The following is a 21,053-nucleotide window of genomic DNA, read 5'->3' as shown; positions in this document are numbered from 1 at the left end:
CATCTGCCCATTTGCTGAGCTTGTCCAGGTCAGCCTGGATCACCCGCCTATCTTCTGGTGTGGATGCTTTGCCCCAAAGTTTGGTGTCATCAGCAGTCTGCTTCTGACTCCAATGTCCACATCATTAATGAAGATGTTGACTCCAGTGTCATGAAGTGGTTTAATCAAGGGGCACTGATTTGACCAATTGAAGTTGTTTGTAAATTGGAGTGAATATTCTGGGATTTTTTTTTTTGCATTACTGTGCTATTGTAACACAGTTTATCAAAATCCCTCATGTCACTGGACTACTTTCTGCTTTTAATTTCAATTCTTTTTATTCCCTGAAAATGTCTCTCATGGTATAATTGGCACCCCATATATTGAAGAGAATATGACCCTGAATCTAAAATGACTCTCCCAATAATTAGATTCTGCACATGGAAAATTTGTAAGTGTATTATAATTTTCTATGTATAGAATTGAATTCTTGGAGGATCATTACATCATCTTAAATTTGCACCTCATCCCTGTTATTGCAAGTGGTGGGGGGGAGGTGATAAGAGGGGCAGTAATGGAAATGGAACAGGAGGTGGGGGAGGCAGTAGGAGGGGCACATGATATGGAATGTGGGCAGTAATAATGGGGCTGGGAGTGGGGGGCTATAGAGGGTGGGTGGTAGGGGGCAGGCAGTGTGGAGGTGAGGCAGGCAGTGAAAAAGGAAGGAAGTTTGCCCTTTTCTGCCTGCCCCCTCCCTATTTACCATCCATTGTGCCTGCCTCCCAGGGAGCCTCAAGCTGCACCAATTCTCCCTTCCTCTGTTCCCGACTCCTCCTCCCTCCACACCACTTGTTCCCCATGCAGCCTCAGATCCCTACCCCCACTTTCTCCTGTCTCCCCCCTACTTAAAGTCTCTTCTTCTCACCTGCCCCCCACTCCCTTACCTTTGTTCTGCACTGGTGGACTCTGCAGCCTGGGGCACAGAGCATGGCTCCAGCCTAGCCCGTAGCAATGGTGCAAAGCCAGCACTGCTGCTATGGGGCCCAACTGAAGCAGCAGTGCTGGCTCCGTGCCACTGCTACAGGGCTGGGCTGGAGCTATGCTCCATACCCAGGGCTGCAGCAGGGAAGCAGCCTGCTGAGTGGAACAAAAGTAAGATGTGCAACAGAGGGAGACATGGGGAGAAGCATCATGGGGAGGAGAACTGGGGGCTGTAGGGCAGGAGGAGCAGGGCATTTAGAGGCAGTAGGGTGGCAGCTCCAGCCCCAGGTTGGGACCAGAACTGCAGTAGCTGCCTCCCCCTCTCAGTAGCTGCCTTCAGCCCACCCCACTAACTCATGCTTGATTCCCCCATATTAAATGAGGGGGAAAATGTATCTTTTAATTGGATAAATATGTTGGGGTACTGAGAGTAAACTACCTGAAGGCATTTTATCTGTGATTGTAGCCTCTTCATACCATGAGGTATCAGATTTTTTTTTTTTACACTAATGTAGATTCTCAGGACTACTGCCACAGCAAAGAAGAGTGCTGGCTGATAAATGTTGCCATTACTGAGGTAGGGCCTCAGTCTGCACCTAGAGGAAAGATGAAATATGAACTACCTCTATCAAGGAATTTAAGATTTATGAGTGCTTGTCATGTCATCTTCAAAAAGTTACAGCTGTTTGATCCATGCTATGTTAAAGGCCATCTATATTTCCTGCATTTTACATGTGGTAAATATATTGGTTGACTTTTATAATGCAAGTTTATCAATGCATATGTGCCTTGATTTTTGGGGGTTTATTTTTCTCCCCCTATAATAGGCATTAAAGTTTCTTTCCTAATACCAATAAAGTATATTAAAACTAAAACAAAATAGGTTTGTTGCAGGTTTTTTTGCCATCTCACATTTCTCAGAGGTTGCCTGCATGAATATGATATATTGCAATATTCCATAATTCTAGCAGTTTAGCTTTATTGCTGCTTTTATTTTTTTTCTCCCACACTTTGTTTTGTAGAGCTAGCTGTCATGAAAGTATATTCTTTATGTTCCACATGTCAAATTCACATGAAAATTATATAGTTCCTATTTCATGGATGTTGTAAAAATGTCTCTGCCACTCTTACAATGAGTTAGGTTCTCTGCTGTGCAATTTTGTGTAGGCACATCAGAGGCAGGGATCCACAAGGGTGGTAACTATATTTCCCTGATCCTACAGCCACGCAAATAATATCTTGGCCAGGGATGTCCAACTGGCATGAGGCCTGTGAGGGTTTAAATTGCAGCCTACAGACTCCCACCCAGCCACCACTCCCTCCCTCCATCACTCCAGCTGCAACACCAGCCAGCCTCTAGCTCTCCATCCCTCCTCCAGCTTCTGCTTTTTCCTTTCCCCTGGGGTGGTGGAGAAATGGGAGCTGAGAGTGACAGCCAAGGACACGCAGATTCACAGTACAGTGGGAGGGACATGGTGCAACAGACCATGTCTGTGGGCTGCTCTACACATGCAAGTAAAGACACGATGGGATCTAATGCACAAACCACATAATCACACCTCCTGCCATGCTATGTGTGCATGGCAGGAGGCAAGATTGTGGGATCACACGTTACATCCCATCGTGCCTTATTGCTGCTACAGGGAGAGCCCTGGGGGTTTCATGCACCTCCAGGACTAGGAGACCTCAGCAGCTGCAATCTTCCAGCCTCAGGGACTTCATACATTCCTAGGGCTGAGAAATCAAAGGCACACTCTGTGGCTACAAGGACCCAGAGCAGTACCAGAGGCTGAGAGTCCTGTCAGCTGTGGGACTCTCAGCCCTGATTGGACATGGTGCACCCTGTGGATGGGAGCCCTACCAGCTGATGGGGCTCCCAGCCACAAGGAGACCCTGCTACACATGCAAATTAAAGCTTGATAGCAACCAGCTATAAAGTTAATATTTTCAATATCTAACTTTGTAGCTGATTGGAGCTTTTTATGGCATGATGGGTACTTTGCACATGTAGCTTGTCTCAAGGTAAATGTGCAATTAACCAGTTAATTGCATGACACGTGTAGTGTGTAGAGGGGGCCCATGTGTCATGTGGCCCAGGGGGCCTGTGAGTCACCTGGTGCAGCCTTCATGGCCTAAAAGTCCAACTTAGAAGTTGGACAGTTTTGATATAGACAACCCTGCTCTGCAATTGTACAGTAAGGGGTGAAGTTGGGAATTGCGCAGAATTGGTAGTGTCCACTGGAGATTTCCCTATGATACCTATTCCCAACTGGGCAGTCCCAGAGAACCTGTGCCTAGAATCTAGCCCAACCTGTTTTAATTTAAAAAAAAACAGTTTAAGATGTGCATATATACTGCACAAAGAGGGCAACTGAACAAGCTGGTAGCAACAGGGAAATAATTCTGTATATTATCTGAAATGCGTTGACAAAAAGGCAGTCCTGTGAAGAAGAAGAAGAGCAAAGATTAAGTTCTCTAAAGACTTTATAAATACTTGAATAATACAAGGGGCAAGAGGTCTCTTGAGAAGAAGGATAATGTCTCAACAGTCCTAGCATGATAAATTAATCATTTTCCAAAAGTAATTATTCTGGCCTAAATGTATAGACATATCTGTACCCAAAGTAGAGAGTAAAGGAAAAGGAGTACAGAATTGCTAGTGTAACACATACAGATGGGATTGTCACAGAAGTTTAATGTAAGTCATGTCAACCAAGATTTAATATATTTGAGATTAGGTTAATTTCATTTTTAAATGATTTTATTCCTGCTGGGATTTAACATGCATCTCAATGGAATGGCTTAACATTTTATTCATTTTTCATAATCAGTTTGCTCAAAGCTCTGTATTGCTTATTATTCATGTAGTTTTACAGTGGAGTAGATGAACTGGAGGAATGTAAGACGTTTCTCCAAGTCAGAGGGATTCAAAGGCTTTGGGCAACTGCCCAGTGATCAACAAAAGCCTTAGTGTGTTCACCATCCCTAGGTAAAGCATGCAGTCTATTAACATATCAGAGCATTGCATAAATGAATTAGTAAGCCCCTGGCAGTCACTGCAGGGGCTTGCATTGCATGACAACATCACCGCTAAAATTGTCATCAATCATACCATAACTAACAAGTCCTTGACCACCTAGTATTTCACAGATGCCACTTTGTTGAACATAAAAGGTGCATTTGAGGCTTCATGGCAGGAGTGAAGATAGGATTTAAATCTTGTGCCAAATGTACAGGCCCCAACCAAGTGAGTCAAAGCAGAAACACCTCTAGGTGTTAGTAGTATAGAGCCTTCAGTTGAGCTGTTCTAAATAAGTTAGTTTATTACAATCATATAGAACCAAAACATGATACTGAGACTAAGTGACTAGCTTAGAAAGATAAGAGTTTATTTGCTGCAGAGAGAATGGCTAAGAGATGCAGACATTTTCACATTGCTTCTACACGTGGCAATAATGGCTCAATAGGAAAGAAGTGTGGGTACATAAAAGGTCTTATAGAAGCAGTTTAGATCATATTTTACAACCTATAAATTAGGACAGTAATATAGTGTTGTCATTTAAAACAAATGTTATATACAGGTCTCTAGTGTGGCAGTGCAAAACAGATCCTGCAGGTCCTGATTCTTTTCCCAAAAGAATGCATGGTTATTGTACATGTTTTTCATTGTTAATGTAGAAGAAATGTACAGTTTAATTTTTTTTAAAGAATGTATATGAAAAAGAAACAGGCCTTGACAAGCAGCAAGTTGCACCTTTATTTGTGAATGATGGAGCTGCAGTGCTACAACTGTGGAGAAGCTAAAGAACCAACGCAGCCACTCCCAACACATTTTGGACTTTCTAAAAAGAAAGACAGGAAAGAAGTTTAAAAACATTGTAGCCTTCTAAGGAAAGGTTTTTCCAAGGCCTAAAAGTAGTAAAAACATATTTAACATCTTAAAATAAGAAGTAGCATTTCCTAAAATAATTAATAAGCAAGGTGTGAACACAATGAAAATACAAAGAATGAAAATACTTGAAAAGCAATATGTTAGAGACTTGGTTTCCATTGCCTGTATTGTGATTTATATATCTGCAAACTAGGTGTCAAACACTGTGAAATGATACTGATGGTATTTTACTTTAATTTTGCATACATATAAACCAGTCCTCAAAGCTGTGAAGATTCAGTCCCTATCTAGTATCAAGAAAAATGAAAGTGAAAATTTGGATAAGGGACTTATTTTTGTATTTATTTTAATAATTAGGCTTACATTTGCCACTGAAATACCCAAATAAATGGTCTTTAGATACCCAAATAAATGGTCTCCTGACTTCAGTGAGTAATCAGTACTCTTGAAAATCAAGCTACTTATGTGACTAACTAAATACAGATTTAAGAGGCTCCCACATTTTAAAATCATGAATAAGTTATTTTTCAAAGAGCTGTCAAAGCTATTTTGGGCTGATATATATGAGATAAAGACAAGGCTGAATATTTTTAATAAATAATACTGAATTTTAAAACAAAGTACAATTTTGCATGCTTCCTCTTTAGTCTTCCCATTGTAACCTTTAGGACTTAGTTAAGGCAGACCCTAAAAAATAAGAGTAGATTTAAAATAAAAAATTTCTGAATTCTAAAACTAATAATTTCTGACAAGAAGTGAGTTTATTAAGTATGTCATGTGTCTTTGATGTGTACGTTCAGTAAATAGTCAGTGGAAGTACAGTTAAGCATACCATTCCCAGAGGAATGAGCAGGAAATGGATATCAGTGGGTGTTATAGATCGCTGTGGTTTTTAAAGCTTGTTACCACGCTGTTAAACTGTTTTATTGATAGCTCATTAAAACTTCTAAGTCATGGAAAGAAAAATAAAACTGGCTGTTATCTGATAAAAGTTATAGTAGCTAATAAATATTATTAAAAGTGTTTTAAGCAGCGTCTTTCATAAAAGAGTTGGACTGAATAGTGAATACTTTGCATGCGGTGAATGACAGCAAAAATAAAAATATGAACTAGTTGCTTTGTAGAGATTTTATTAGCTAGAGTGTCATGGAGTGGGAAGTGGACTTTACTGTACAGCTGGATCAGGGATAGGATGTCTGCTCTTTGCTTTACAAAGTACAGTGTAGTCTAGCAGGATTATATTAAAATTGAATTTTAAAAATTCAAAATGCAAAAGACCATAAGAAAAGGGCCTATTGTCATATTAAGGCCTGAGCCTGCTCCTACTTACATTTATGGAAAAAACTCCCACAAACTTAATTAGAAAGAAAATGGTTCCATTGGGAAAAAAGTGTGTGGGCCTCTCTAGACATTCAGGTAAAGGCATGATAGGATCTGATGCACAATCACACCCATGCATGGCAGAAGGTGTGGTTGTGGGATCCAGCATCAGATCCTATCAATCACACCTTATTGCTGATACAGGGAGAGCCTAAGATCACCACCCTGGGCTCTCCCTGTACCAGCATGCTGCCTGGATCAAGACTCCCACAGCTGGCAGGACACTCAGTCTCAGCAGCACTCTGCAGCTGCTGGGTCAAGAGTGCCACAGCTGGCAGGGTGCTCCATTGCCCCACAGCTGCCGGGACTGAGAGTCTAGCAGCTGTGGACTCACCATTCCAGCGGTGCCCTGTCAGCTGCAGAACTCCCAGCCACAGGGACAGACCCTGCTACAGATGCAAATTAAATCTGGATAGCAACCAGCTGCAAAGTTATTGCACATTTTCCAGCTCCAATTTTATAGCTGGTCGGACCTTTTTATGGCATGGTAGTTACTTTGCACGCGTTGCCAGTTTAAATTAATTGTGCAATTAAACATTTAATTGCGTAATACATGTAACATGTACAGAGGGCCTGTGTGTCAAATCTGTAGTGTTTTCTGTTTCTTTATATCATCATGGGCGCAGACTGAAGTGACAATTTTTGCCCAGTCTGGCCACAGAAAGCAGTCTATACCCATGACTCAACACAAGTGCACAGCTGCAGACAGCTTCAAAAATGTCTGATCAGGTGAAAATCTGATCCTTCATTGCATGAGGTATCTGGCAAAGATATTTCAAAATGTAGCATCTTCTATAACTTGTGTCTGCAGAGTTCCCAGCCTGTCTCTGTTTGCAGAATAGGAGGGGAGGGGGGGAAGAGAGCAGAGGGAGTTCAGTCTGGGGGGGTTTCACCGCCCTCTGGATGGTGGAGCAGGTGTATTGGAGCCCCCCAAGGTGGGGTGCTCCAGTTCATCTACCCCATGCTTCATCACCAGATGGGGAGCCCCAAGAATGAGCTCCCTCTGCTGCCTTTCTCCCCTTCCTTTCTGAAAATAGCAAGCACTGGTAGAGAGCTGTGGCCATTGCTATGGGACCCTGGGAACTGGCAGTTAGATTCCCCTCCCCACTGGAACCAATAGTGAACTTCTGTTTGGTCTGGGGTAACATAACTCAGAAAGCTTTGCAGAAAACATTCTGAGTTACAGCTGGGAGCTGGACTTCTGTCTGTACCACGTATCACTTGGGCTAGTCTAAGAAGTCAAAATAGCCTGAAACAGATTTGTTGCTTTAAATATATTCTGTGTTTAAATCCAAGGTGTGTCTACATAATGTCAGGAAATGAGCCTAAGAAGAGCTCTGCATTACTGCAGGTAGACTTTTTCAGGCACCTGAACTTGCTCTTTAAACTGTATCATAAACTGCAAAATTTGTGTAGACTTTTTGTATCATTCTGTTTCACAAATAATCCCTGAATCCAATTGTTTTCAGATTCGTTACCGGGCCGCTCATGATAAAGAAGCAGCTGCCCAGAGGGTGCAAGTGAGCAATCAGGAATACTCAACCAAACTGGAAGGCTTAAGGCCTAACACATGGTATCATGTGGATGTTTCTGCCTACAATAGTGCAGGGTATGGACCTCCCAGCAGAGCTGTTGATATTGTCACATATAAAGCACGTAAGTAAGGGAGCCTGGCATTTATTTCTAAAGTTCTGTATTTTGTTATTCATATTTCATAATTTGACTGATACAAAAATGCAGTAACCATGATTAATTTGCATATAGTACCCATAGACTTAGGTCATCCAAAATTGATGCAGTTTACCATTTTTTTTTAAACTGCTTCAAACTTGGCACAAGTACACTATAAACACATTTTTAAGCAGTACTTTTGTACCACTTATACATAGTGCAAACCTAAATCAGTCTGAAGACAGTACAGCATCAAATGCCTTCAGACCCCTAGATACTGCAGAGCCCTGTAAACACATCTCAGTAAGAAACTCGCCAATCTTAGGATTGAAAATGATAACACTTGTGTTGAGAAGGAGTAGCAGGTTCTAAAATAGACCATCCATGAGGCTTGCATGGAATCAATTGGCTTTATCATCTGATGCCATCAGGACTTGTTTGCTGGGATCAAAGCCGACAAGGTTTCTGTGACTGGGAAAACCATCATAGGTCCAGTCAGAAGCAGGGAACATTTTGATGGTTTAAAGCTGAAGCCCAGAGGAAGATTCAAGAAATCAAAAACAAATTGTGGGAAGAGAAGGCGAATGAAATCCAACAACTGGTTGACAGTCATGACATGTGGAGCTTCTTTAGCGCAGTCAAGGCTGCTTATGGACCAAGCTCCTGCGGTCTTACCCTACTTAGATCTGAAGATGGTAGTACACTTGTCATAGACCGCTGGAGGGAGCACTACCAAAACTCCTGAATCAAGAATCAGTGGTGACTGATGAAACCATTGAATCCATACCACAGCATCCAGTAAGAGAAGCCCACCAACCTCTGAAGAAACACACCATGCAATAAGAGAGATGAGGAACAACAAAACATCTGGTTCTGATGACACACCAACAGAGGTCTTCAAACGTGGTGGGGAAACTATGAACAACAAGTTCCACACACTGTTTCTTAAAATCTAGAACACTGAGGAAATTCCCACTGGCCTAAGAAATGCCAATATTGTCACCATTTTTTTAAAAGGGTGATAAGACTGACTATGGAAACTATCAAGGTATCACCCTCCTCTCCATTGCTGGGAAGATCCTTGCTCAAATTCTGCGGAACCAAGGAAATCCTTCCTAAATCTCAGTGCAGCTTCAGACCATCAAGAGGCACCATGGGCATGTATTTTATGGCCCTGGCAGATCCAGGAAAAATGCTGAGAACAGCACCAGGAACTGTATATTGCCCTTATTGATTTGACCAAAGCCATTGACTGTTAAAATTCAGGCTCTATAGAAGATCTTATTGAAGTTTGGCTACCCAGTGAAATTTGTCACCATCCTAAGACTCCTTCAGGACCAGATGACTGCCTCCATCCTATGCAGTGGCTCTGCTATGGAGCCATTTTTCATTTGAACTGGTGTCAAGGAGGGATGCATGATTTCACCAATTTTGTCTTCCACCTTTCTTGCTGTCATCAAAATGCTCATCCGTGACCTTCTGCCACATGACATCAACACTAAGTGCAGGATGGAAGGATGGGAACTTTTTCAATCTTTCCCGCCAATGTGGTCCCCATTTTCAAAAAAGGGAGGAAAGAGGACCCAGGAGACTATAGGCCCGTTAGTCTTACCTCAGTCCTGGGGAAGCTCTTTGAGAAAATTATCCAGGAGCCCATCTGTGAGGGGCCAGCAGGGGAGTTTATGCTTAGGGACTATCAACACAGGTTCATTAGAGGCAGGTCCTGTCAGACCAACCTGGTGGCCTTCTATGACCAGGTCACAAAAGCCTTGGATGCAGGTGTCGTGGTGGACATAGTCTTCCTGGACTTTAGGAAGACCTTCGATACTGTCTCTCACCCCATCCTCATTAAAAAATTGGGTATCTGTGGTGTCAATATCTACACGGTCAGCTGGGTCACAAATTGGCTGGAGGGTCGTACCCAGAGAGTGGTGGTGGACAGGTCATTTTTCACCTGGAGAGATGTGGGCAGTGGGGTTCCCCAGGGCTCGGTTCTCAGACCTGCACTGTTCAATATCTTCATCAACGATTTGGACAAGGGGGTGAAAAGCACCTTGTTCAAGTTTCCAGATGACACTAAGATGTGGGGAGAAGTGAGCACACTAGAAGAGAGGGATAGGCTACAACTAGATCTGGACAGGTTACAGAGGTGGGCTGATAATACGGACAAGTGCAAGGTGTTGCACCTGGGGAGGAAGAACCATCAGCATACCTACAGGCTGGGGAACTCCTTTTCATCATCACAGAGGCAGAGAAGGATCTTGGAGTTGCTATTGATTCCAAGATGAACATGGGCCTCCAATGTCGGGACGCAGTCAGGAAGGATAACCACACTTTGTCGCATCACAAGCAGGTCCAAGGAGGTGATCCTCCCCCTCTATGCAATATTGGTCAGACCTCAGTTGGAGTACTGCATCCAGTTCTGGGCACCGCACTTCAGGAGGGATGTGGACAGCATCGAGAGGGTCCAGAGGAGGGCCACTCACATGATTAGGGGGCAGCAGGGCAGGCCCTACGAACAGAGGCTATGGGACCTGAACCTGTTCAGCCTCCACAGAAGAAGGCTGAGAGAGGATTTGGTGGCCGCCAATAAAGTTGCCAAGGGGGACCAGCAGGCAATGGGAGAGTCCTTGTTCCCCCAAGCACTACTGGGGGTAACAGGGAACAATGACCATTAATTGACTGAGAGTAGATTCAGGCTAGATATCAGGAGGCGCTACTTCACTGGCAGGGCAGTTAGGAGCTGGAATGGACTTCCAAGGGAAGTGGTGCTTGCCCCTTGGAAGACCCTGGGGGGTCTTCAAAAGGAGGTTAGACAGCCACCTAGCTGGGGTCATTGGACCCCAGCATCCTTTCCTGCCCATGGCAGGGGGTCAGACTAGATGATCTGCTTAGGTCCCTTCCGACCCTACCAACTATGAAGCTATGCATTTAATCAATTTTGTAGTTGGTTTTCATTGCTGAGCATGTGTTGCTTTTGGCAAACATTTAATTATAGACAGTGTGTTTAATGAGGTTTCCTTGCATGCAAATATAAGACAAGGGGACTTTCCTCCCATGCTGATTTGTGGAAAAGAAAAAAAATTCAAGTAAATGTGATAATTAATCACTGTGTTTGTTTAAAGTACACTTGCAACATCTAAAAATGTATGAGGTCAACATATGGGTTTTTTTTCAATAAACTAAACAGTATATGTGTGACTCAAAGTTCCAGATGTATATCTGTCAAATAAGGAGATTAATTTTATATTGTTACTTTTTTAACATTACACTTTGTGCAATGAGGCATTCTGTTTACCTTAAGGAGAAATGTTGTGGAAGTGTCTTTCAGTAGTAATATTTAAATACAATAAATGAATATAATTAAATCCAGATTAAAGGAGATGCTGGTGAACACTTGGCCAACACCCTAGAAAAGGATTATGTTAACCACTTCTGTTCTGATAATGCACAAAAGCCAAACCCATAAAGAGGCCATTTCAAAAACTTCCTGGTGAGAGCCAAATGACTGCATTCTGAGAGAGACACTACCTGATATTTGCGTAAAAAGCAATCATAATTTTCTTTTTTAAAGCCTTAATTAAAATGTTTAAATGGTTTACAGAGCCCTATTTATGCATGCTTTCTACATGTCTTTTTTTCAGCTCCAAGTCAACGTCCAAGAATTATCAGTTCTGTAAGGTCTGGTTCAAGGTACATCATCACTTGGGATCATGTCAAGCCCATGCCAAATGAATCAGCAGTTTCTGGATACAAAGTATGATCTATAAAAATAACTTTTAACTTGCATATCCTGCACATGGTATATTTCATAGCCAATAATGAATTTCAGTGTCCACTCAAATTCCATTGTGCTTTCATGCTAAGGCCCCTGGTTTTATACTTGGAGATCACAAATCCCACCTCTTTTAATACTGTGTGGTCACAAAACTTCCTCCTATTTTTCTTAACAACGGGCTATAACATAGAAAAGTTTGAGAAATATCACATTTGATATTCAATAGGGCCTTACTTCCCATACAGAAAGATGTATTTTACTTCAGTTGTAAGGAAAATCTTACACAGGCTATTCTTAATATTTTGCTCTTACATTTCCAAGTATGCATTGCTTTTCTGTCCTTCTCCTAGAAACCAGTTCCCACAATACATGCCCTTTATAATCTAAGAAAGTTGATCTGTTTGTAATGAAACAACACACCCTGTTACGTGCAACTAAGGTACAACAAATGTAATATACATGTAGTTAGTTATAGTTCGTTGGTATGCAGAAACCTGTAAAATGGGTTCCTCCCTAGCCTTAGTATTTACTTGGAAGTAATACAGTTAGAGTTTTATATGCTACACACAGAGGTCTTTGATAGATTGAGTTACTCCCTTTGAAAACAAGCAGAAATCATTTTCATATATCACATAAGTCGCATGTTAATTTCACACTTTAAATAGTCTGCCAGTTCTGAAACATTTTAGTAAAATAAATTATTAAGCTAGCCTCCAAGAATGAGAATATTCTTAAATAACTTCTATTATAGAATATTGTAATTCTATAATGTGATTTATATTTATTTTATCTTCTTCGCTGATACCAAAGTATTTTCCTCAGTCATTTAAAAACCTGTTTTGGACCCATATAGGAAAATGTTTTAAAAATAAGGTGTCATTATTTTGTCATAAAGAAATAAATTAGGAAAGCCTCTCTCTTGCTCTCGATCTCTCTCTCAGCTTCTTTGTTATTTGACACTCAGTGCAGCAATACACGTTATGTAGTTTTGATTCTTGTGAAGTATAAGCACATGAAAGTGTATATGTATTAAACAAAATTCTGTACGAGTGCAACTGTGGTATCAGTAACACTATGCCATTGCAATAACTGTACTTATTTTGGGGCTTTACAAGGTGCTGTATCGACCAGATGGCCAACATGAGGGCAAATTGTATTCAACTGGTAAACATTCAATAGAGGTCCCAGTCCCCAGAGATGGTGAATATGTGGTTGAGGTTCGTGCACACAGTAAAGGAGGAGATGGAGAAGTAGCTCAAATCAAAATTTCAGGTGGGCAGTTTTTTTTTCATATTGGGAGCTTGGGCTGGATGTTTCCCCTCTTCTGCACACAGTGGAGACTGCAGATACACTCCATTTGTGGCAAAAGATGTCTAGAATGAAAATCTGTTTATTTCCCTCTCTCTGCTCCCCTCTCTCACGCCAATAAGTTTTTGAATACACATGATACTGATCACTGTAGTATATACCATACAAAGTACTATTTCAGAAAAAAAAATAAGTCATGAAATTAGACACCATTCTTGCTAAAATTTCAATACTTACATTGGTCTTTTAAAGTTTGGGAAACAATTATGATGATAAACTCCCGTTCCTGGTCTTTGAAACATAGCCCATATAGTCAGTAGTATCTGTTCTCAGCTACAGTACATATGTTATAATATGTATATTGTGGGAGAAATGACTGTTCAAAAAGGGCGTCATCCCAGAGAACAGCTGTTTTTCATTAACAATTTAATGAGCTTCAGTCTACAAATGTTTGTGCTACATAATACTTTTGTTAGTCTATAAGGTGCAAATCTACCCTGCTTCTACTCTTATATGTTACAGGCCATTCAGTTTCATTCAGTTACCTCTATATTGAGCTTATTAGTTTGTGTAGCTAAAGCATATCTTCCAGAAAAACTTTTAGGTGTGATCTGAAGACATCAAGAGATAGAGACTCTACTACTTCCCCGCTTGTTCCCATCGTGAATTGTACTATTAAAAACTTAATTCCTTATTCAATTTGTCTGGTCTCAGCTTCTAGTATTTGTTTTTTGTAGTGGTTTCTCCTGCCTGTCCTATCTATTTTCTTATGCTAAAGATGCATTTAGTATCCAGTGTATTCTACCGTTGCAAGTATTTATACACTGTAATTCAGTCACCTCTTAATCTTCTTTTAAATAAGATAACTGACTGAGCTATTTAAATCTCCTACTGAAGGAGATGTTTTCTTCTGTCCCTTAAATAATTTGTCTGGCTTTTCTCTGTATGCTCTCTAACTTTTTAACATTTTAATATTTACATTAAATATTATATTATAAAATATATTATTAAATATTAACATGTTATAAAGAACTAGACTGTACACAGAATCACAAACCCGCAATATTTTGAGGTGTTCATGGAATGCCACACATATATTCTTGGATTTATTTTACTAATATGATATGTGGTCTCTGTGGGTAGATAGCATTAAGCTAGCTCTGCTTAGCTTTATCATTCTTCTGTTTTTGTGAATTGTGGTCATTGATAAGACTGCAGTAATGTAACTGGAGTGGGTGGGGAGAGAAGGGGGCAGTGACTGGGGCAGCAGCTAGGCCCTTACGAACAGTGATAAATTTGCATTTTAGAGGTATAGCAAGAGTAAAACCTGGAAACAGGCTGTTCAAAGAAGGGCATTTCCCCAGTGAGGAAAATAAGTGAGACTGTACCTTTAGAACACTGAATGAGTAATCAGCTGGTGCATCTACCCAAGGTGCTTAATGTGCAGAAGACTAATTCTACTGCGTATTAGCATGGCAGGCAAAGCCTGTGCATAGTAGATTTAGTCTAACACTCAGTAGCATCACCAAAAAAAATGTTAATACTCAGTAGCACCAATTACAGCTCATTAAATTAATACCTGTCATTACAGGTACAAACAACGCACCATAATTGCAGCACATTAACAAACGTGTAGCTGTTTCCTTTATGTACATCAGGATGTAAATATGCTCCTGGTTGTAATTGGATCAGGAAAAGCTCCTGGTCTGGTAAACAGATACACAACTGGGGCACGAAATTATATCCATAACATATGCTTCCTGAGAATTATGTAGAAATATGTAAATACCCAGAGAAGGACAAGTACTTAAGCTTTGCCATGAGAGCAAATCTAAAGTTTCATGGGCAAAAGATGCCTTAGTCTCCCAATGATTTAGCTGGGCAATTCAGACTACCAGTCTAGGAGAGGTCTTTGGCTTGGACAGAAGTGGAAGCTTCATTCTTAGAGCTTAGGACCAAGATGCACAGATAAGGTAAAAACATTGTTCTGATATTTTTGTGTTTGTTTATTTTTATATCTCTGTCTCTGATTTTGACTGCCCAGGCCTCACCATTATTACTCCACTGCCAGTTTGGGTGTCATTCACAAATGTTATCTGTGTTATATTTGCTTTAAAATCACGGACGGATATGTTGAATAGCAAGGGACCTACTACCGATTCCTGTGGAAATCCATTATAAATAACCCAGTTTGATGACTACTCATTGATTACTACATTTTGGAATTTGTCAATTTGTTAATCTCAATCCTTTTAACACATGTTATATTGATTTTGCATGATGCTAATTTTTAACCTGCACTGAAGGTAGGTCTTTCCTCCTAACAATAACAAGGTCTAATTGGTGCCAGCGGCCTGATCATGGATGTCACCATGATGTTTTGTGATGATCTTTTCCAGCAAAATATGAATTGGTAGTGCACAGTTGGTTTTGGGTGCAGAAGTCAACCGTGCAGTAAACAGCTCATGTAGATGTGCCCAGGCTGGACTTTACTGCTCCAGCCAAGTAGGTAGGCCCTTCACAATACCTCATTGTGCTGCACAGACTGCAAGGCAGTATGGGTCACCTAATCAGGGTTGTCCTGTACACTGCTATCATCTGTCACCAGGCAGACTGGGAGGCTGCAGGGCATACTGAGACATGTGAACAGGGCAGTGGCTCAGCATTAGAATGTTTGTGGATCTTCAGGTAAGTTTTTCATTGAGAAAAATAAAACCAGGAGAGTTCTCCTAAAACACATCATTTGAACACATACATGCAGCCTAAGCCCTGCTGAGAGTGGTGGGGGAGATTGAAAAGAAAGCATAAAGTCAAGCAGGCTGGACTAACATTTCTTTCATTGCTTTGAATCCTGCCTTTTTCAAAGAACAGAATGGTGCAGTCTTTCACATCCACAACTGGGCCAACTTTTCCTTTTGTAGGCTAAGTACAGACAGTCAAAAAGCCTGAGGCTAAATTGATTTAATCTTTGCAGGTTAGTCTAAGCTGCGTAGCTAGAACTGAAGCGTCTGAACAGACATTCACTTTTGATTCCAGAAATGCAGCCACATGCCTGCAGTGGCTCAGGCCAGAAGCTCAGGGGCAATGGAGCACACCTTCCTACTCAGCTGGAGCAGACAGGTTGGGCCAAGGCTAGCTTGCATACCCTTGGGGGCGGGGCGGGGAGGGGAGTTGTGGGTGGGGTGCAAAGCATCCTGAGAAGCTGGGAGACTGTGAGTTAGCCTGAATTTGGAGGGAATCTGGGACAGAAGTTTAATAAGTTAAATCAACTGATTTAACCTAAATTAGTTTAAGCCTGATACTGTATCCATCTAGGTTTATATTAAATCGGTTTCAGCCGCTTCAAAAGTAGTTTATATGCACTGAACTTCTGCTGTGTTACAGATTTCAACTGGTTTCTGATCACTTATACTGGTTTATGTTTGTCTGTCCCTAGACCTACGAAGTTTTCTATAGCAGATGAGGATTAACCCATTTACCACTGTTGTTCTTAACTATACAACAGGGTGGTAGCATATCGCATAGCAGCTTTTCTATAACTTGTAGGCTTTCCTGAAACACATTGCTGGGAATTAGCATGTGTGTCTGGCCTGTGTCTGCTCAGAGTGGAGCTTCTAAAACTTACATGGAAAGATATACTCAATCAGTAATGCAAAATGCAACCAGAAATGTTGCTATAGTAGAATAATGATTTCTCCACAGATAGGAACTTACCTAAATTGCAGTTTTGCAGATTTCACAGAAACTACGAAAAACGATGCTTTTTGTGATCACTGGGAAATCCAGCACTGGCTGCGAAATCAACCAAAAAAAGCAGTAGTGAGGTAGACTGAGTGAAGGCACTCTCTGCCAATCAGCAGGGAGAGGTGGGGCAAAAACAGTAGTGATGTAGATTCAGTGAAGGAGCCCTCTGCCAACCGGCAGCAATGGGCAGGGCCACCACAAAATGCCCACAAAAACAGCTCTGTGCACTGTGATTAGACTGTAAAAAAGCCCTTTGTCTCACCACAGCTTAGGTAGATCCCTATCCACAGAGTCCACCTCACTGCTTCACTGCAGTATAGTGAACGGCTGAAAAATAAGTTATAACATGGTTATTGTTATGATTATTTTAGCCATTGCAAAAATCAAATTTGGATTGATTTTCTGTCTCCTCTTTTTATGTTTTCTCTGTTTGTCATCTTATTCTTTTTAGGAGTGTAACTAAAGCCTCTATATTAAACTAAATTTTGGGACATGTCACTTAATCAGACTAAAATACAGACTTTTACTGTGGCTTTTGTTAACCAATGTCTTATTCAGCAAGGGTTTGGGGTTTTTTTGTTTTTTCTTTGTTTTTTCCTTTTGCCAATTACAGTGAATGCCTGAGCAACATAGTTAGAATTCTGTATTTAGTAGCACAACCAACTAAAGACTGGAACAGCTTGTTTAACCATAGGAATCAGCTTCTATAACTAATGGCAGGCTTATCTATTTTTAATGTATTAAATAGTAGGGATTTTCTTTGAAACAGACTCTGCTGATTGCAGTGTTTTGTCATAATGTTGATATTAATGTAATCACAGCGCTAGTCTGAAACACTGCAATGAATACAAATCAAAAGCATATGATGCATGGTCCCTTCTCACTTGCACTTGTATAACTGCATTGGCTTTAGTAGAGATACTTATTTTGGCATAAATTAGGAGTAACAGAAGAATAAAGCGCATGGATTTTTACATGATTTCATTCTTGAAAGAAGGTTGAATCTTTCTTTTCTCACAGTGCTTTTCATACATTTTATTCAAAATACTTAAGTGGACAAAGAATAATTTATATTTTTTTTTTACTTACAGCCTAAGAGCAAAAATACAGCATTCCTGCTTTGCACTATCTAGATATGTATCCACTTTTCATTTGCCAGGGGCATAAATTAAAAATCTTTCATATATTTAAATGCAAATATTAAGCTTTTCCAAGGCAAGTTGCACGCATTTTTCTAGCCTCAGTGCTAGAAATGCATGCATTTTTCTAGCCTTTAACCGGTCCAACACTTCAATTTTATCTTTCAATTTGCCATTTCTTTTTGTACCAATTAAAATAAACATTAATTTTATTGCACAGGTTTAGCACAAATAAATCAGATAACACTTTTCTTTTGCTGCAGTGCAGTTACTGTCCATCAGGTCACAGTCTTGGTATTTAAACACTTAAATGGAGAAAACAGTTGACCCAATAAGGCTATTATTTTCTGGTCATTATGGAAAAAAGAGGAATCTTCCTCATGGATCAAGTTTGAGATCATATGATAGTCAACTGTAACTAAAATTAGAACTCACTAGTTCTTATAAAGTAACTTCACTTTTCATTCATGTATTTAGTCCTCATCTCATGCCTGAAAACAAAATAGCAGAATAAACAGAAGAACATCAGAACTTGTTCAGTTAATGCTTCTAAAATAAAATGTCAGGTTCTCTATAGATTTTCTCTTGCATTATCGTTCATTTTGATATTCAGCGCATTGTCATTTTTATTATTTCCTTTTCTCTAGTCTCATTTAATTTGAAAACCGATGCTTGACATTTACACATATTACAGCACATTCAATTACAAAACAAGTATGTTGCTGAACAGCCAGGTTCTTTTTGAATTTCCATATCTTATACTTCTCTTCAAATTCATTATCAGAAAGAGCTCTGAATGTATTCTGCAGTAATTTGAATATTTACTGTGATCTTAGTCAGCATTTTCTTTGTTATTATCAGCAGTGTTTGTTCCTACAGTGTACTCCACTGTTTTGCATACTTGATAAGTGCATAATTTGCTTATCAGCATAACACAAAGCCTGTTTCCTGTTGTTTATGTTGTAAAAAGTATGAGTTAGCTGCATATCAGTTAAGAGCATGAAATTTAAGAGCGTAGAAGGTCTCAGTCTCACTGTCTGTTTTTTTAACCTAATGATACTCTGGTTAACTACAGAGAAATGATGACGGGGAAGCATAGGGTTGCTGTTAGTTGTCTTGAAATGATGCCAGTTAGCCAGTTTCAGAAACACTTATGTCCCTTCATTTTCAAGGCTTCTTAGTGAGCATTGTTAACAGTGCTGTCAGTTAGGGTATTCACAGGCCCCAAACTGACTAGTGCTCATGTCATTTTGAGGGAGTCTAAAAATCAGTTTCTGGGCTACCCTAAAGAGAGTATGGGTATCAGTGAGCTCCAAGTAGCGTGGGATAAAGCTGTAGGGGCCACACGCTCATGAGCCTTGCCCTTTGCCACACACAGCCCAGCTTCTTACCCCTCCCTCCACCCCACCATGCATGTGCCTCCTTCTTCCTTTTCAAACATGCTCCCCTCTGCCACACATGCAGCACCCTGACCTCCTCCCAGCCATGCACATCATGCAGGCAGCCCACCAACAGCACATAGCATGGGTAGCCTGGATCCATCCTTTGTCAAGTACACAGCACATACAGCACACCCAGCATCCTTTCCCACCATGCACACAGTACAGGCAGCCTGGTCCCATCCAATACTGCTGCCCCATCTCCAAGCATGGGGGGTGGGAACCAGAAGCCAGAGGAGAGAGAGGGCATCTAGAGACCCCAGCCACTGCTGCTTCAAATGTAATGGGCAGAGTGGTGATTGGGCAGGAGCCCAAGGACCTCGTGTTAACCCCTCATGGGCTGCACGTGGTCCACAGGTCATCATTTGGACACCCCTGAGTTAGAGTAAGAATTCCAACTCAGGAAGTCATCCTGTTTCCCATCAGTATGTTCCTATCTCTTACCTAAGCTCGGAACTCATACATTCGGAAATGCACTCTTGCATTTTTAAGGATTAAAATTAATTTGATTTATATATATCAGTCATCATGATGAATCAAGTGTCTCCATGAGGATTGATTCACTTTGAATCATATGACATTACCTAGATAAACAGCCATGTCCCAAGCATTGCTTCTGTTTGGGGTAGAAAGGTCTAGGCCACAGGCCTTTCTTCTAGAGAAAGAATTTGTATCTTTTGACACTGTCCTTCTACTTTCTTTTTTAAAATCTTTCTCCATCCCACTGAAAAATCCATTTTTGCAAAAGATAGCACTGAGATTGTTGTTGTTTCCTCATTAAACTCGTGAGTCATTTCTAGGCGTTGCTAATTTAAGACTTGGATTGGCCACTGTGGATGTTTGCATATATAGTCCTCTAAATTACCAAGTGGTTAATAAGGCTGTAGCTACTGAAAGTTAATCCTACACAAACATTGTTTCTTATACTCTACCCACCTTATCTTACTAACTTTCTTTTTGGCATTTTGGCTTCTTCACCTTGAAACTGGTAATGTGAATACAGTATGTTATGGTGGGCAATGATCTGCAGAAAGCTGGTACCTTTATTAAACTGTCATTGAAAATACAGAATTCTCTTGAGAATTGATCTGTTGTTGCTTCCCTAGAGTCAGCCTCCTTCTAACGATCCTTTTGAAGCCATGCTTAAGGACTGGACATGCCAGACAGTCTCAGTTCTCATGAGTTTGCGAGGGACTGTATTTCTTTTTAGTCCCAGAAGGGGATCACAGATTAAAGAAGTCTGAGTTCAGGTTAAGTAGAAGGACACAGGAGAATTTATTTAAAGTGAACTGGTACACCAAAATGTTGAACAGTGTGTTTTGGCTATAGAATGATTCCCAGTTTTGAATTCACAGAACATGTTATGTCTTGTTAAAAAATAATAATGCTCAGCCAGGATTGGAAGAATATAAGAAGTGGAAAAAAAGAGCTCCATTCTGAGAGTTACAGACTGTACTGACTTCCAGTGAAATCCCAGTTGCAAGATTACCTTCTCTTTCTTCCCTCTCATCATCAGGATATATAGATTTCTAGGCTAACTAGCAGGACAAAGAGGTATAGGAAGAAGTCATATTTAAAGTAATTCTCAGTGCAGTTCAAGAAAATAAGTTTTCTCTTGGATCTAAAGTAGATTCTGTTGAAGAGGAATTGTTTAAGATGAAATACTATCCTAGCATACTATTACATCTGCAATAATTGTAAAATTTTTAAAAATGGTATTCGATAGATGAATGTAAAAATGC

At 40.5% G+C, this 21,053-nt stretch overlaps 1 protein-coding gene across 2 annotated transcripts in view; it reads left to right on the top strand.

Moving 5' to 3' along the window:
• Positions 1-21,053, top strand: part of CNTN1 (contactin 1) — a 271,994-nt gene that overhangs the window by 219,292 nt on the left and 31,649 nt on the right. Inside the window, exons 20-22 of one of the 2 annotated variants that reach the window (XM_019543375.1) lie at positions 7,702-7,888; positions 11,548-11,660; positions 12,797-12,953. In XM_019543375.1, the coding sequence (XP_019398920.1) occupies positions 7,702-7,888; positions 11,548-11,660; positions 12,797-12,953 (457 nt within the window). Of the gene's footprint in view, positions 1-1,475; positions 1,765-7,701; positions 7,889-11,547; positions 11,661-12,796; positions 12,954-21,053 lie in introns of those variants that run through there. The other variant, XM_019543376.1, reaches the window with a different exon arrangement.

The sequence above is a fragment of the Crocodylus porosus genome, unplaced genomic scaffold (assembly GCF_001723895.1).
Source record: "Crocodylus porosus isolate Cpor-Errol unplaced genomic scaffold, CroPor_comp1, whole genome shotgun sequence".
Lineage (NCBI taxonomy): Eukaryota > Metazoa > Chordata > Crocodylia > Crocodylidae > Crocodylus > Crocodylus porosus.
The sequence above is the reverse complement of the archived record's forward strand: the minus strand, read 5'-3'. Positions and strand labels throughout refer to the sequence as shown.